Here is a 17,740-nt window from a genome sequence, read left to right on the forward strand (position 1 = left end):
GCAACAGGTCATCTGCGAATGCCTGGGAATGGACTTCCCCTAGGTCGAAAGCCAGAAACTCATCCAATATCATACTCCAGAGTAGCGGTTCAAGTACCGAGCCCTGGGGGCAATCCCTGTAAACAGGCCTGGTCAGTTTCTTGTGCGGAGTCATCACTTGTATTTTTCTCTGGGATAAATATAACTTCATTATTTTGTAAAGGTTGATGGGTGTTTTTGCCTTCCGCAGTCTAGGACGCTCAGCCACCAGATGGTGTTGAACGGTCCAGCAAAATCTACCGAAATAACCAAAAAGTACTTCCGATCGCAGGCAGCAGCCGAACTCAGGAGGCTGTGGAGTGCATCCACTGTTGAGGTTCCGGGTTTGAACCCAAACTGTGTGGGCATCACAAGATTTGCAGCTTCATAGTGGCGCAGGAGTCGATTATGAGGCATCTTTTCAAGGTGTATACTAGGAAATGGGAGCAGGGCAATTGGTCGGTATGATTCGTGTTGTTCTGGTGGCTTCATAGGATTTTTTAGAATTAATTTGACGTTGGCCATTTTCCAGTTGGTTGGAAAGACTCCAGTCTTCAGGCATGTGTTGAAGAGGGTTAGTAAAGTCTGCAGGCAGATGTCTACTACTTTTTTAATAATTTGCAGCTCCAGAAAATCTGGGCATTTTTTAATCCTTATTTGTTGCGCTGCCTGTTGTATTTTCTAGGGTTAAAAGTGGTTCCTTTTGGTTTGTGTGATATGATTCATTTCCATCGCAGATCTGCAGTTGTTCTAGCAGTTATGGGTGTACTGATTTTTTCAAAATCACATTAAGGATGTTGATGATAGACTGTTCCCAGGTGGTGGCCATTGTACCCTTCGGGGTGCGGGTGGAGGCCTCAGCCCTGGGTAGCTTATTCGTGGTGACTTTGTACACCCCCCCCCCCCCAGCATTTCGGCATTTCAGTCATGCTGACTAAGTGCTTCCAGGCCTTCAGCGTACTGTTTCGTATTAACTCAGTGTACCTGTTTCTCACTGCTGCGTATCTTCGTCTGAGTGCTGTTACTTCCATTTCCGGCCAGGATCATCTTGCCCTTTGGAATTGTTTTCTTGCCTTTATTATTTCTCTTCTGAGGTTCTGAATTTCACGAGTTCAACAAGGGACTGCACCAGATGTGAGCAATTTTCGCTTCATCGCAGCCTCACTGGCCGCTATTATTGTCTTCGTAATTTTTCTTTCGATGTCGTCTGGGTCTTCTTGTCGGTCCGTGTCAATGCGATGTTGGCATAAGGTTCGAGTCAGCAGCTCCCCAAGGACTCTCCAGTCAGCCTTGTTCATCGCAAAGCGGTTAAACATATGTTTGGCTATTGGTGTTCTATAGAGAGAGATCGGTTGATTTGGAAGGTAATTACTCTGTGGTCAGACATGGTCCAGGAGTCTTGGACTGTCCAGCCAATGATGTGTCCTGCAAGGTTTCCGGTGGCAATGGTGACGTCAATTGTTGCTTCCCACAGAGTGTTACAAAACGTAGGTAGGTGGTGAGGCCTGTTTAAGACTGTCAGGGGAGAATTCGCCAGGAACCCCTCGAGATGCTGCCCGTTTTCGGTGCCCCTTCTGTCCTGTGTTTGGCTGCGCCAAGCCGATGAGCTGCAGTGTACATCCGCGGCCACAAAGATCCGTTGGCCCGGGAGAGTGTCCAACACAACCTGGATGTAACTTGTGGCAAATGTTATTTCTTACCGTGGCCTACAATACAAGGCAAAATGGCCGGATTGCGGATCACTATAGCCGCGTTTGGCGTCTCATTCTCAGCCTGTATAATTTTATATGCTATTGGATAGCCCCTTCCTTCCTTTTTTGGAGTGGGTGTAGGGCTCCTGTGAGCATTTTCCTCGTCCGTTATTTTTCTGATTTCTTCAGGCACTGCTTTGGTGCAGTATGCGTTTTGTTGTAGTATTAACAGCTTAGTTGTATTGCCATAATCAGTCCTCGTTTGGTATAAACTCTTTATCTTGTTGTACGTCGGACATTTTGGATCCCTTGTGGAATGGGTATGTTCAAGCTTCGAGGATTTACAATTCACACAAACCGGTTCTTGCTCCTTGTTTGGACAACTTGTATTCATGCCCTTTTCTAGAGCAGTGCCTGCAGGTTGGTGTAGTCTGAGCGCATGTAAGGGAGGTGTGGCCTTACCTATAGCATTTAGGCACGGTCACATGCTACCTGAACCTGTGGCTACCCAACTCAATATAGAGCCTTGTCTGATGTTTTATAATCTGCCAAGCAGCAGGAGCCAATTCAGCTATCCAGTTGTTTTCTCTGGACTGTGACTTTTTTGAATATCTTGGTTCCACAAGATTTGTCATATCTTGATTTATGCCTTGTAGGTTACACGTTACGACTTTCTCCGCAAGTTGGGCGTGTGTCACATCTTTGTTGATATCGAAAATTAAGGTTGATGGCCCTCTTCTCTTGGGTGAATAGGCTGTGATACCCAGTGTGGCTATCTTGGGGTTTTTCAAGATATTCTTAATATCCTCCGTTGACTACACTGTTTCTATTATAATCTCTACATTTCTCGTCTTTCAAATCGCTTTTATCTTTGTTGTCTTTAACTCATCCTTCAATTTTTTTCATTATAGTGGTTTTAAAATCGTCACTTGTTTGTGTTCCTTCTATCTCTGCTGGTCTGAAGACCACAAGGTTTGGTGTTCTAAGCAACGGTTATTTTCTATGTTGCGGGGCTTTGGGTTTGACTCTTTGTTGTTTGGATTCCTCAAAGCTTGTGCGTATGTGGGAGTACGCTGTGGCGACTGTGGTGTAGGAAGATTCAGTAGTGTCCAGCACCTTCTCAAGGATGGAGGTTCTTATCTTGAGTTCCTCATTAGTGGCTTTTAGTTTTTCACTGTCGATGAGGAGGGCAGTGGTAATAGATTCAAGGGTTCCTGGGCATAACTTGCAGCTTGTCTGGTGAATCGACTAGTATCTTGATTGAGAAAGGTCACAAGATTCCTATTTAAAGCAGGTATTTTTTTGATGAGTTGGAGAGCCTTCATCTATGGGTTTGTGAGTTGTAGGGTACGAGGAAGGTGTAGTTGCTGGAATGGCTAGTTTTCTGGATTGGGGAGGCCTGCCGCCACAATCTGATCTAATGCTGTGGGAGGTCCCTCTGGTTGTTTGGCAGAGGAGGTCTTAGGGACCCCTGATGGGGTAAGAAGATTAGCTGATGGGTTGGCTGCAGGTACTGTGCTACAACTCTCGGGTAGATTGGGAGAGGGCCCTGAAGCTGCCTGGGAGGCAGGAGAACTTAGAGCTGTTGGAGAGAGAGAGAGAGAGAGAGAGAGAGAGAGGTTTGTAACTTCCCAGTGGAGGGAGGGCTTGCCTGTGAAGATTGGGGGTAGGAGAGGCAGAGGCTAGGCGATCTGCTACTGGCGTTGAGGTTGAATTCAAATTTAGATGAGACCACAGAGTCAGATTTATCAAGAGGCACTTTGTTGAGAAATTCTAGTATGGTCTGAGGATACCGGGGTGTCCTGGTTTTTGCTCTCCTCTTACTTTTCTTTTTTTCTTGGACTTGTTCACTTTGGGAGGTTGGAGGTTGCCACGTGACAGTGATGTCATAATAGGCAATGGGCACAACCACTTTAAACATATCAGATTATTATAGCTAAAAGTTATTAAGGATGGAGTAACTATTGCATCATAATTTCCTAATACTATCATTAATTAAAATTCCTCATTTACATATTATACATATAGAGACACTTTATTCACTTGAATAACGTTGTTAAGCAGGAGTTTCTCCAGCCAATCAGGGGGATCATGTATGTTCACGTGACCACACTCTGAGAACAAACGCCTTTTCCACACTTACTAGCGTGCGCCACTGGGGAGCAAACTGTTGGAAATATGACCACTACTGAAATTTACCGACATTCCAAAGTCTTCAGGACGTTTAATCATCTTCCCAGCCGTTGCTTGATAGTGTTTTATATTTGCCGTAATTAATAATGGCGGCTGCCACCAGGTAACTTAATTATTGTACACAAAAACATAGTAAGTCATAACTCAGTTATAATTAAGTTATACATAGAAAGTTCACGGAACAATTTCATTACCTAAATTCAACTACAAGGAATATATCACCAGTAGCAAAAAAAAAATCCACTAATACACAACGGCCAAACCTATATGGCGTTACAACGCTGGCGTTCGTGACCACGACAACAACAACAAGAATTTGTAAAATAGTCATCATTTCAAAACGCCTTAGAAATTTGGCAATATAAAGACATCTGGGACTCACCATCATCTAGGGAATCCGAAGAACACAAATTAAGTACAGTTTTGAGCACTTTGAACTAAAGCCGTCTGACCAACGGTCTCGACGCCGGCTCTTTTGCTGACGCTGTTCGAGGCCCTTCACTGGCTGACGAAAGAACACAGAGTTCTGAATTTCCGCCGCTAGTTTCTACTCTGGAGCGGCTAATTAAGACAGTCCCTAAGCCCTCTTCTTCAGGGTCTGGAAATGCGGGCCTTGTCCCGACTGAGTCATCTGACTTTACAAATATTTCTGCTAGGGCTCACCCTCCTGAACGTGGTGGAAATGCTGTAAACTCTAAGAACATAATTATATTAAGACCATCTTCAGAATGTGAATTGGCTTATAGCCAAGAAATAAAGAATACAGTACAGAGTATTTTTGGGTCTAACGGCACCAAGGATTGACCCCATCTCCGCGTATGTCCTTTATCGAGGACAGTACGCTGTCAAGGCAAGAGGTTTAATAGTGTGTAGGTCATGTGATGTGTAATATGTTGTGCCCCTTGTTCCTCTGGCTTGTTAGCCGCCAGGCCACAGATGGGACCTGTCGTTTACGTACTCCGCCACGTGGAGGCCAGCCAGGTGTTCCCTTAAAGTTTGCTCTGGCAGGTCCTACCACCTATTTTCCTGAGATTTCAGTGGCTAGGACCTAAAAAATATATATATATATATATATTTAAATAAATAAAAAATAATTAAAATAAAAATTATTCTTGTCTTTTGGGCACAGATGGTACATTATACGCTGCTTAGAGGGGCTATAAGGGATAAGCGCTGGAGGTGATAAGATTTTCTAATAGGTCGGGCATGAATTTTGGTGTTTTAAATTTGTACGTGTGGGGCAGGCGCTGTTGTAAGGGGAAAGAGATGGGAGGGAAGGTGGAAGACTGGGGGATTGGAAATTGGAAGTAAGGGGTCTATAGGGATTTTGACCCCTGTTGAAATAGTCTGGCATGCCCATGCCCCACCAGAGGAGAAAGAGGGGGGTGGGAGGAGGAGTAGGAGACAGCAGGCCGTCCCCTCCCCTCCCCCTCTGCTAGGGAAAGAGGAGTAAAAAGCAGGCTAGACAGAGCCGGGGCGCTATATGGCTGTATGGCATCATAAGATGCAATCTTGGAGGTCCGAGTCCAAATTGCAATCTTCGTCTTTGCATTAGTCCGGTGGAGGTCCAAGTCCAGACGTCAGGTCCAGTTTGTTATGTTCATGTGTTGTATCTGCTTCAGGTGGTCACTAGTTCAGAGTTTCGTAGTCATCTCAGGTAGTTATGTCTCTGTTTTCATAGGTTAGTGATGATGTGGCAGGGATCTTTGTCTTTCAACGAGTTCGCGGGCAAAGACGGTGAAAGCCCGGTAATTATCTTCTTCTTGCAATATTATTTCTTCGCGGTTTCTTAGCAAGGAGTTGATGCGTGTATATAGCTGACATCTGAGGTCCTCATAGTTGTCACAGTCATGAATAAGATGTTCCCAGGTTTCCTCGTGACCGCGGTTACAGCTCAGGTTGTCGGAAATTCCCAGCTCGTGGAGTTTACCTCTGAAGGAGCCGTGTCCCGTAAGAAGGAAGGTGGTGTGCAAGACAGGGGAAAACCAGGACGGGGAAATAGGATATGCCCTACTGACATCGGGTATAAATTTTTTGGTGACTTGCCCTTTTGTGGTAAGATTCCATCTGTTTTGCCAGATAGATTGTAGGTGTTCCGTTAACCTCTTATTTTTTGAGGATTTGCTTTTCAGTGGATCTGTTGTGTAGCCTAAATAAGTTGTGGTTCTTCCTTTCGAATGTTGGTGTAGCAGCCCACAGCGCACAATCTCCAGGTCCAAGGGAAGGAAGCCCGCCAGGACCTGGAGCGCATGGGTGCTCACCCTGCAGCAGGCTCTAATTGTTGTCAATAATATGGATCGGTGGATCGACTCCAGCCTTTTCTTGTTGACTGCTGTGTTTGCTGATACCAGGCGCCTGCACCATAGGCAAGGATAGGGATGAAGAGAGCTTTGTATAGAAGGGAGAGGGCCCTCTTCTGTAGTCTCCAGTCCCTCCTGGTGATTTTGGTTATCAGGACCGAGAGCCTCCTTGTTTTCGTTCTGAGATAACAGAGATGAGATGTGAAGTTCAAGTTTCGGTCTAGTATTATTCCTAAGTATTTTAGTTCCTGTTTGAGTTTGATGGTCGCTCCATTTATTTTGATTAGTGGAGGTCTACCAGGGTCAAGAGTACCCCTGAGGAGTATTGAGTTTGTTTTTTCGGTTGAGATCGTTAGAAGATTCCTGTTGGCCCAATCCTGTGGCATGATTGCCTATGGCCTCCAGTTGAGCCCTGCTGTCTGCTTGAAGCATCATAATCAGATCGTCAGCGTATGCCTGTGTAATGACATTTAGAACATCCAGATTTTAAAACTCATCAAGCACCAGGTTCCACAAGAGCGGCCCCAGGATGGATCCCTAGGGGCAGCCCCTGTAAACCGGTCTGGATATAGAGGTAAAGGGAGTGCTGACAGTGATTCTTTGGTTTTCCAGTTCAGATTTCATGCAGCGAAATATATTTGATGGGATTTCAGCCCGTCGGAGTCTGGCCAGAACACTGGGCCACCAGAGGGAGTCAAAGGCTCCAGTGAAGTCAATTGAGATGAGGAGGAAATATTTCCTGTTACATTTTCTGACTGCATCGATGATCCTCTCGAGGGCATCAGTGGTAGAGCATCCCCTCCTGAAACCAAAATGGTTTCTTGACATCAATTGAGCATTCTGGTAATGGTTTTCAATTCTGTGGTAGATGAGTCGCTCAACGAGCTTGCTCAGCATCGACAGCAGAGCGATAGGCCTGTATGAGCCTGGCATGTCCTGGGGTTTAGTGGGGTTTTTCAGGATAAGTCTAACTCTGGCTGTCTTCCACGAAGTTGGAAAGAAACCCTCCATGAGGCATTGATTTGCTAGGTTTAATATAGTATCCAGTATAATTTCCACTGCCTTTTTTAGTATTTCCAGCTCTATTTGATCTTCGCCGGGAGTTTTCTTGTTTTGCATTTTGGCTGCAGCTATGTTGAGTTCCGTTATCGTGAAAGGAGGCTCCACTGTCTGGGTGGAGTATTTATCATTCCCCTCTCAGAGAGTTCTGTGTTCGTGCGTGTGTGGAATTATTGAAGGTAGGAGGATATGGTCCAATATATTATTAATGGAAGAGTGCCAAGATCTGGTGTATGTCCCTTGAGGTGTTAAGGTGGCAGCAACGACTTCTCCCCTGGGGAATTTACTGGTGGTGATTTTATATACCACTCCACAGGGGTCTTCATTTCCCACTGTGGATACAAGGATAACCCCTAGCATTGTCGCTGTTGTGGGTATTATTGCATCAGGCAATCATGTAACCAATCACTGCCTGCAATAAAGATATATATATATACCTTCCCAGTAGCGTCCCTTTCCTGTTTTAATTTGAGCCGTATATTGGTTCCTGACCTCCCGTTATTGCTGTCTGAGTATATCAACCTCTGCTTGGAGCCAAGATCTGCGTGCCCTTTGGAACCTTTATCGGGCATTATTCACTCGCTGTCTTATTGCCTGGAGTTCCGGTGACCACCAGTGGACCGCTTTGAGAACGGGCTTCTTCTTCCTGATGGCCATGTTTGCTGCTTCAGTTATAAGCTGCGTTACTTTTTGTTGGTGTTGGACTGGATTGAGATATTTTGGGTCGAAATTCCTGGCTTTTTCCATCAATGTTTGTTGGAATAAGTTCCAGTCTGCTTTTTGGATGGCGTATCTTGGCGAGAGGAATCTAGGTGGATACTGTGCTACGAGGGAGTGGTGGAGGTCAAAGGTTAGTACTCTGTGGTCCAAGGTAGCCCAGTATTCTTGTACCACCCAGAGGGAGAGATGCCCAGCAATCGACCGAGTGGCCAGAGTTACATCTATATTTGCTTCCCGTAGTGTGCTGTAGAAAGTTGACGGTTGATTAGGTCTGTTCAGAACTGCTAGATTACTGATGGAGATGTAATCCTCCAGGTGATGACCATTTCTTGTACCCCCACGGTCTGGTCTTTCACTGTGCCAAGCAGGGGATCCGCAGTTGGCGTCCATTTCTACTATGAGTTTGGCATTCTGCATTTGTAGTTGGATATTTTGCAAATATCTTGTCACGGGCAATATATCTTCTCCCGGACGGGCATATATAGAGGTGACATAAAATTCCCCTAACGGAGGCTATATGGGCACATACGGCCCAGTTTGTACATAGGTCTGAGATCTTGGTTACCGTGAGGTCAGGATTCCGGACAGCGATGGCAGCCCACGGGTTGTCTCCATCGACTTGTACGATCTTGTAATGTAGGGGGGAGCCTTTTACTTCTTTGTTGTAGGTGTAGGGCTCCTGTAGCATTAGTATGTCATAATTTTCTTCCGTGACTTTTTTAGCCAATTGTGCGGCAACAGCCTTAGATCTCTGAGCATTGTGCTGTGCGAATTTAATCTTTGTTTGATTATAGTGATTCTTGTTATTCACCATAGTCGGTTCTGTTTTGTTGTGCACTCTTAGCCTTTATGTAGATTGGACACTTATTATCCCGTAGTGAGTGATCAAATGGTAGCTTCGTTTCTTTACAATTCACACAAATTGCAGGTTCTGTTTTTCTGGGGCAGAATGCGAATTCATGTCCGGTGTCCGCACAATGGCCACAGGTATTTGTATTTGCTTACAGGTGTGTGTGTCGTGTGACCAAAGCGGCAGCACCTGTAGCATTTGGGAACAGGCACGTGCTCACGAAAACGGTGGCTGCCCCAGTTTATATAGATTCTTGATTGTTGGCTCAAAAATTTCCAGGCCGCTGCTGAGAGCTCTATGATCCAATTTATGCCATTTCCATTTCTGGATTTAGTTTTGTTTCGGCATAATGTGTTGCCCTGATTCTTCCTCCATGAGTGTCTGCTTCAAGTTTTTGCAGTATATTTCCTCTGTTAATTCTTCTGGTGTTGTCTCTTTGTCTACATCAAATACAATGATGCTTGGCCCTTTCCGTCTAGGAGGCTCTGCTAGGAGTCCCAGCGTTGAAATTTTGGGGTTGCTGATTATACCTTTTTATGTCCTCCGCAGTTTCAGTTTCAATTAACACCCCTACGTTTCTTGTTTACCGAATATATCTAATCTTAGTATGCTTGAAGTCACCCTTCAGCTTTTCTACTATTGTTTGTTTTACTTCTTCACTGGTCTTGTGTGTTTCTGTAGAGGCTGGCTTTAGTACAACTAGGTGCCGTTTTGGTATGAGGGTTTTTCTCTGGGCTGTTGTAGTTCGGTTTGTAATGGTGCTTTCATTTGGCTTGTTTAGGTTGGTCCTCAGCGCTTGGGAGTAGGTAGAGACGCGCTGTAGCATTTCCTTTGCCCTACTGTTTTGATAGACTTGAAGTTTGGCTAAAGCAACCTCTTTTTCCAAGTTGGTCTGGACTAGGATTGTCTCCATTTTCATCCATAATCCCACTATTTCCCCCCCCAGTGCAGTCGTAATCCTGTTATGTTGATCTTTAAATAGGCTTTCTAGGGTAGTCCTTAGAATAAGAGAATGCTCCGGTGGAGTGCCTTCAGGCAGTCTGGGGTCCAGTGGGGTTTCTTGTTTTTCCTGCCCTTTTTCTGTCACGTTTTCTTGTTGGGAGATAGTCTGCTCCGTTTGGTGTTTGTTCTCGCCTTTGGAGCAGGTTTTCATCTCCGATCTGGGAGCTGTGGATTGCTTGCCCTTTCTCTTCGCTGTGGATGCTGTTAGAGTACAGTCCAAATCTTCGTTATTCTCTGTAAGTATTGGGTCATCGTTATTTATAGCCTTTTTCAGAGGCGTACTTGGATTTTTCGATTTTACGGCCAGGTCCGGATTATCGGGATTGTTTCGATTTATCTGTTCCATATTTTCCCTGGATGAAGAGTTCTGAAGTGCAGCTACTGAATTGCTTAGCTGTAGGCGTGCAATGCTTAGTGCAGATTCTGTTTTATGCTTGTTGACCCAGAGCTTGCCGGATGGGGGGAAGAGGTCTCAACCCTAATTACCAAAATACCTGGATGTTGTGCTTAGTTTATTATTCGTTCTGGGAGGACAGCACCGTGCACATTATTATATATATTCTCAATATCATGATATAGTGACATTACCTGACTTTTATTAATCCTGTGTTAAATATATTTAGTACCCTTAAAATGTTTTGGATATAGATGTCTTGAAGTAGCAAGTAACTCGCACTAACGGTCACTCAGACAAGGTCCCACCAATCAGGGCTCGACCGCGTAGGACACTGAGAACGTATTGTTATATATATTCTCAATATTATAAATATAGTGACATTAAATAACTTTTATTAACCCTGTATTAGATCAAATATATTTAATACCCCTAAATGTTCAAAGTATAGATGTCTTAAAGTATGTGGCAAATAACTCACTGTGGCAAATAATTACATTCAGAATACACCTACAAAAATATGTTCTTGCGGTGTTCATTGACTTTGAGGCCACTTTCCACTCACTTTGGTGGGAGAGCGTCCTCAGGTCATTAAGGTCTGCTGACTGAGATCAATGCATATGTGGCGTTCTTAGATCCTACTTCGATGAAAGGTTTGTAAATGTTTGTGCCAAACATCTTACATACAATGCCCAGATCTCTAGAGGACGTCTCGGGGGGGGGGGGGGGGGGTCGGTTTTGTGTCCACTCCTCTGGAATGCTGTGTTGGAGCAGTGGCTAATATGACAACATCCAGAGGTATTAAAGATTGCCTATGCAGACGATTTTGTGATTGTTATTGAAGGCCGTTCTCGAAAAATACTAGAAGAGAAAATGCAGCCATTACTTTGACAATCTTGCAGCATGGGCGAGTATGAACAAGCTAAAAATCTCTACAAGTAAATCCAACTTCATGACTTAAAAATCACTTCAATTATGCGAGACCCTCTAAGAATTTTCTGAACCATTCACAACTACCGTACGTCTCACAAACCAAATATCTCGGCTTATTGTTGGATGACAAACTGATCTTTTGCCACATGCAACTAATTTGGTACATAAAATGCGAAATTTTACAGATGCTGTAACAAGAATTTCTAAGAATGAATGAGGTCTGAATAAGAAAACATTGAGACTGTATTACAAGACGATATTCTTAACTATTATCCTAGTACGCTGCAAGCGTTTTGCATCAGAATGTTGTTACGGTTGCTGTGAAGAGGAAGTTAACATCAGTACAAAGATCTGTTCTTCTAACTGTTCACTGCGTCCCTCGTACTGTTTCAAATAATGCACTCCAAATTCTTGGTGGTGAAATGCCCATAGATTTATATATTTTATTCAGAGGCATAATCTACAAGTTAAAGAAAGGGATATCTACAACGTTTTTTTGGCATAACAGACCCAGAAAATGACATTAAACCAGAAAAGAAAAGAATCTGGACTGAGATAACAGCTAATTGGTAATCCAAATAGGACGAATCTGTGTCTATACTGGTAATAAAAAAGTTCATTCAACAAGTGACTTTTGTGACTTCTCCGGGAATCTGTTCATGGTTCACACCATCTGTGATTACAGCATATTTACTAACGGGTCATGGTTCTCTCAGGGCTAAGCTCCACGAGATGGGGCTGGAGCCAGATCCGTTCTGCACTTGTGGTCAGAACGAGGATTGGGAACATGTCTTGTTAATATGTCCGCTGTACTCGGAACAGAGACGACGTCTTGTAAATTGGCTCCCTAACCTATCGGTGGATAATGTTCATATCATTCTAGAAAATGAACAAAATTTTACCGGCCTCCAGATCTTCTCAGTGTCAGTTTTTCAGCAGAGAACTGAACTTAGGAATCAGTTTGGTTAATTAAGTTGAAATCAAATTGGTGTGCAAGTTGCATGAGCTGCATTTTAATGAACAAAATAACCTACTGTGATTTATTAGAATACCTGGTTACACTTGTTGTAAATAAGGCAGATATCAAGTAAACAATCTAAATAATAAACATATTAATACTAGGAGGAGAAAGACCTTCTTGAGATATTTCGGAAAAAAAAAAAAAAACTTAAGTTCGTTATTTGAATCTTGTAACCTCCCACTTGTTGGACTCAAGAAATGGATACCATACTGATCCGACACTACTTGGCCCAATATAAAAGTCAAATTACATGCTGAAAAACGCCACTTTTGGATTAGATAATATGAATCGTGCTGTGACAGTCTCATTGCGACTGTTCACAGCAACTTTTATCACTCGTAATTTTCTGATCAAATGATTTCCTAGACTTGACTAAATGGGAAATGCATTGTGAAATAATGTATTATATACGCACTGTCTCATTGTGGCTGTTGACCTCCTTCCTGACGCTACAGGTTTTTGTCATCTGCGTCCAGTACATCTGTTCTGTGGAAGATTGAAAAGCAAGATTTCTAATTGTTGAGTACCTTTGACTGGGAGGATGACAAGGATCATTATGCTCTTCCGTGGCAGTGGTCTCTTGTAAGGTTGATATCTCAAATTGAGTAACGTCGTTTTGGACCAGCTAATGTTAATGGGCTGTGACAGTCTCATCGTGGCTATTCATAGCCATCATCATGACCATTAAATTTTTGATCAAATTTTCCTGAATTTGTCTGCGTGGCAATCAATGCTTTATAAAGAAACAGACTCATTCTGACTGTTGTTTCCCTGTTTGCGCTGTGGCTTTATCAGCTGCTTCCAGTATGCCTCTTCTCGTGGAAGATTGTAAAGATGTATTTCATTGCTTTTTATCTTATCTTGTAGCGGAAGTGACGAATATCAATATGCTTCCTGTGGCAGTAGTCTCATCTTGACTACTTGCCACCGACTATCCTTTTAAATGCTTTATGTATATAGTTGAAGTTTTAACTTTTAAATTTCCTTGCGTTGTTATATCTAAAAGTTAAATTCAAGTAAGGTAAATTCTCAATTTCTGAGTAAAATAATTACTAGGTTAATTTACACTTTTTTTTTTTTTACTTGCTCCTGGTTTGGGCAACCTGGGAGCAGGCTGCTGGCGCCCACCGACATTGCACTATCTCCGGTGGGTGCAGGATTTTGTGCGTTTCAGCATTACAGGTGATAGTGGACCTAGACCAGCACATTAGGCTAACACACGAGCTCCAACACTTTTTTTTTTTTGGGCCCACTCTGCAGAGATTCTGCACTACCACAGATGAACAAGGTGGGGATGGGCAAATGCCTAGGAGCCACCAGCGATATCCCCCCACACACACCCTTCGCTCACCACGAACCTTGCGATTACCTTGCGTAATCCTTTACAGTTCTGTCAGCAGGAAGTGGTTGGACCCGTTCGATACCTTAACCACACTGGCCGTGAGCAAGCGACAAGACGTGCCGTTTCCGAAAGGGAAGCACCCGACACACGAGCTTCCATAATCGTACCATTTTAAAACTTCGTGATATCTTTATTACGTCCCATAACTGCTACTTCATCACTTTACTTGTACGATCAGATGAAATTACCATTTATCAGGGGTGCGAAGCTGTTCGGTTTTTTATAGTGCGAGCTATGCGGCTCCAGTGCGGGTGGGATGAATCGTTGTAAATCGCGTTTTTTATTTAAAAACATATCTCTGTGACGCTTTAATTTTATGAATACAGCTTGCAATTATAGTAACTTGCTAACAATATGTTTTATATATACTGTAGTTGTATGTCTGCCGTCACTGGAAGTCTGTATGTACAGTACAAAGGATTCCTCTTCAGATCGTATAAAAGACGTGGAAGAAAACTTTTATATATCTCAGTCTTTAGAAAATAATACCTCAGGTTTGTGTTATTTTTTAAATTCTTTTAATTTAGCGTAGTTCTTGTTTTGACTAAACAAAATACAGTTAAAATTTATAAGAATTTGAACGGAAGTGTATATCATAAATCCTTAATCAATCAGACTGCTAAATATTCGATGATAATGTTATTCATGGACTTGCAAAAAAAAATGAAATGGTTAAAAATTTTAAATCTCTACTTAATTATGCCATTAAAACAATTCACTAGGAGTGTCTTACGGTCATGATTTTAGCTGGATCATTTACTGAGTATTATTAGTTTTACCCTATGAATTACGAGTGCTGACCTTAGTATAGCCTAATGTCAAAAATTTGCAAAATATTGGCAAGCGTGCTGAGTTTAGAACCGACTGAGGTTTTGAATGGTTCCGGTAGTTTCAACTCATTTTGACAATCAAATTTTTAATTTCCAGCAGTCAGAATAATTAATATAGAAGCTGGAAGTTGCGTACTAATGGAAGTGCATGACTGTTAACCAGTTAACCTATAAGATCCAATGTTCCTTACATTTCGAGGGTACAGCTCTAAAACGGTGTTCGCAGGCCGGCCGCTAGATAGTACACCGGACCAAACCTATTGGTAACTCTCTAGGAGGCTTCCGGATCAGCTAGTGTATAATCTTGCTACCTCTACTCTGCCAGATAGTGACTGGAGGGAGTCCGAGTAGTGTGTATGCGGGGAGCATTGTCGAGGCCACGTTATGTCAAGGATCTGGGTATATTCTTACCACGTGTACGCCATATACAAAAATTTCATTACTTCATACAGCATGTCCCACCCACTTTTTCTTACTATTGAATACACCATGAATTGTCAAACTAATAGAGCAAGCTTATCTGCGAAAAGATCTAAACCTCCCAAGCACTTCCAATTCATTTCACAAATATACATGGTCTCAATTCTAATCTCAACGATGTCCATTTCCACTTGCAGTCTGCCAAACCCCATGTACTTTTTCTGACAGAATCTCAGTTATCGGTTGATTCAACTACTGCTGATCTCAGATACCCAAATTATTCGCTGTATGATTCCTTTCGCCTCAAAGGTGGTACTTGTGCATATGTCCGTTCTGATATTCCCTGTCAGAGACTTGGCAATTTGGAATCTCCTCTCTTTGATCTTCTCTGGCTTAAAATCTCTCTACCTCATAGTGTCAAATTCATCTGTTGTCTCTACCATTCTCCAAACTCCACTAATCACTTGGAGCTCTTTGACTTCCTCTCTTTGCAACTGCACTTTCTCCAGTCCAACTTTCCTAACAGTGAGGTAATTTTCCTTGGTGATTTTAATGTTCACAACTCCAGCTGGCTTTCGTTTTCTAGTCACACCGACCCAGGAGGTCGAGATGCTGAGGCTTTTGCAATTACTAATGACCTAACAGAGATTGTTCATTTACCTACAAGAATACCGGACAATCCTGACCATACAACCAATACGCTTGATCTTTTTCTCACAAACAACCCTTCTAAGTACACGGTCGAAGTGAGAGGTCCTTTAGGCACTTCAGATCACAACTTGGTGATTGTCTCTTCTCCAATGGAACCTTTATCTCATGGCTATTCCCAACCTCGTGTTGTTTGGCGTTACAAGAATGCAAAATGGGATGACCTGCTAGACTTCTTTTCTTCTTTTCCTTGGTCGGATTACTGTTTCAAAACTTCTGATGTCAACGTTTGCTCAGATCGTGTCAGTGAAATTATTCTTGCAGGTACGGAAGCCTTTATCCCAAATTCTACTTTTAAATCTCGTCCTTTAACTAAATCTTGGTTTTCTAAAAATGTGCTAAGGCTGTTCAAGAGAAGAACGTTGCATATCGTAATTGGCTTGTTTCTAATTCTTCATTTTCATTTTCTGGCTACACCAAAGCTCGCAACAATTGTAAAGCAGTTATTAATTAGTCTAAACTAGAGTTTGAACAGGCTAAGAGTAGAAAACTTGCTTCTTGCCATAATGGTAGCCGAGCATTCTGGCCTCTTGCCAAAGCCCTTTTGCAACTTTTGCCCATCTCTGCTCCCACCTCTGTCCAAACTAGATGGTTCTGTTGTCACTTCAGCCAAGGATAAAGCTGACCTGTTAGCATCCCATTTTTCTTCCAGCTCATGTATTAATGATCTTGGTAAAACACCTCCCACCATTCCCAACACGCTCCATTCAATGCCTCCTGTGGCCTTCCGTCAAAAGGATATCCGAAGGATTTTGATGAATCTTGATGCTAAGAAAGCTCCAGGTCCAGATTGTATTTCTCCACTTGTTCTCAAAACCTGTGTTTCTGAATTTACTCCTATTCTTTGCCGCCTTTTTTCACTTTTTTATTCCAAAGGTGTTTTCCCTTCTGCTTGGAAATTTGCTCATATCCAGCCAGTTTCTAAAAATGGTGACAAATCCCTCCCATCCAATTATCGTCCCATTGCAATTACTTCTGCTCTTTCTAAAGTAATGGAGAAATCAATTAACCGCCAACTCTTAAACTACCTAGAAACCTTTTTTTTTTTTTTATGTGAACCCCAAACACGAGAGGTATTAGAACGTATAGTACTTAGTACCGTGCCTGGATTGGAGGTTGGGAAGACGAAAGAAGATATTTGTTGACATTGGACTTGAACTTCTGTAGATTGTAATTTTCAGGAAATACGTATTAATGAAGGTTGTTCCAGAAAACAGCAGATGAATGAATAAATGAGGAAGATGAAAAGTTGGTTCTTTGAAGTTGGATATTAAATGGATGTTGGCTGGTGGCTGCACGTGTTCGGACTGTTTTTAAAGAGAGAGAGCGGGAATTATAGAAGCCAATTCAGAAGACCAGTGCCCATGGCAGTATCTGTAGAAGAGGCATGCAGCAGAAACTGTGCGTCTATGAGAAAGCGAGTGGAGAGACTGTTAGAGATGAATCATTAATAAACCTAACTGCCCTCTTCTGAATGGAATCAAGAAGTCTGAGAGAGGTTTTGGGGGCACCACCCCAGATGTGGGAACAATATTCCATGGCAGGGCGGATTTGCGATTTATACAGAGTGAGCAGCTGTTTGGAAGAAAAGTAAAGCCGAGAGCTAAAGAGAAAACCAAGTTTTTTAGATGCAGAGGAAGCAATATTTGTAATGTGCTTGTGCCAAGAGAGATTAGAAGTCAGGGTAACCCCCAAAAGAGATATATCATTTTGCCTAGAAATCGGAGTGTCGCTAAAGATAAGCATAGGAGTAGAAGAATCCTTTTTGCGAGATATAAGACAAGACTGAGTTTAGAAGGGTTGAAATCAACTAAGTTGTCTTTGCCCCACTGGAGAATTACCTGAAATCGGCATTTAAGGAATTGGTAGCAGATTTTAGAGAAGATGAAGCTTATTGAGCAGGAGAAGGTTTCTCAAAATGGAAAGTGGAATGCAATGTGCTATCATCGGCAAAACTATGGATAGGATTTCCAGTCAATGGAAGAAGGTCATTGATATACAAGAGGAAAAGAGTGGGGGAAAGAACTGAACCTTGGGGGACACGCATTAGTGGAGAAGTTAGAAGACAGAGAGCCATCTACCATCACCCTCAGTGAGCGATCAGAGAGAAAACTGGATAACCAATTACTAAAAACAGTTGGCAAACCATAAGATGGAAGCTTGTTTAGAAGACCTTTATGCCAAACACGATCAAAAGCC

General features: G+C 42.7%; 1 protein-coding gene across 1 annotated transcript in view; it reads left to right on the plus strand.

Annotated features, from left to right (window-relative positions):
* The window catches only part of LOC150083233 (clarin-2-like), a 91,704-nt gene that overhangs the window by 21,491 nt on the left and 52,473 nt on the right, over positions 1 to 17,740 (plus strand). Inside the window, exon 2 of the mRNA XM_090378442.1 lies at positions 13,958 to 14,077. Coding sequence (XP_090234568.1) covers positions 13,958 to 14,077 — 120 coding nt within the window. The remainder of the gene's footprint in view (positions 1 to 13,957; positions 14,078 to 17,740) is intronic.

The sequence above is a fragment of the Mastigoproctus giganteus genome, chromosome 7 (assembly GCF_048544385.1).
Source record: "Mastigoproctus giganteus isolate SK-2022 chromosome 7, ASM4854438v1, whole genome shotgun sequence".
In the NCBI taxonomy this organism is placed as follows: domain Eukaryota; kingdom Metazoa; phylum Arthropoda; class Arachnida; order Uropygi; family Thelyphonidae; genus Mastigoproctus; species Mastigoproctus giganteus.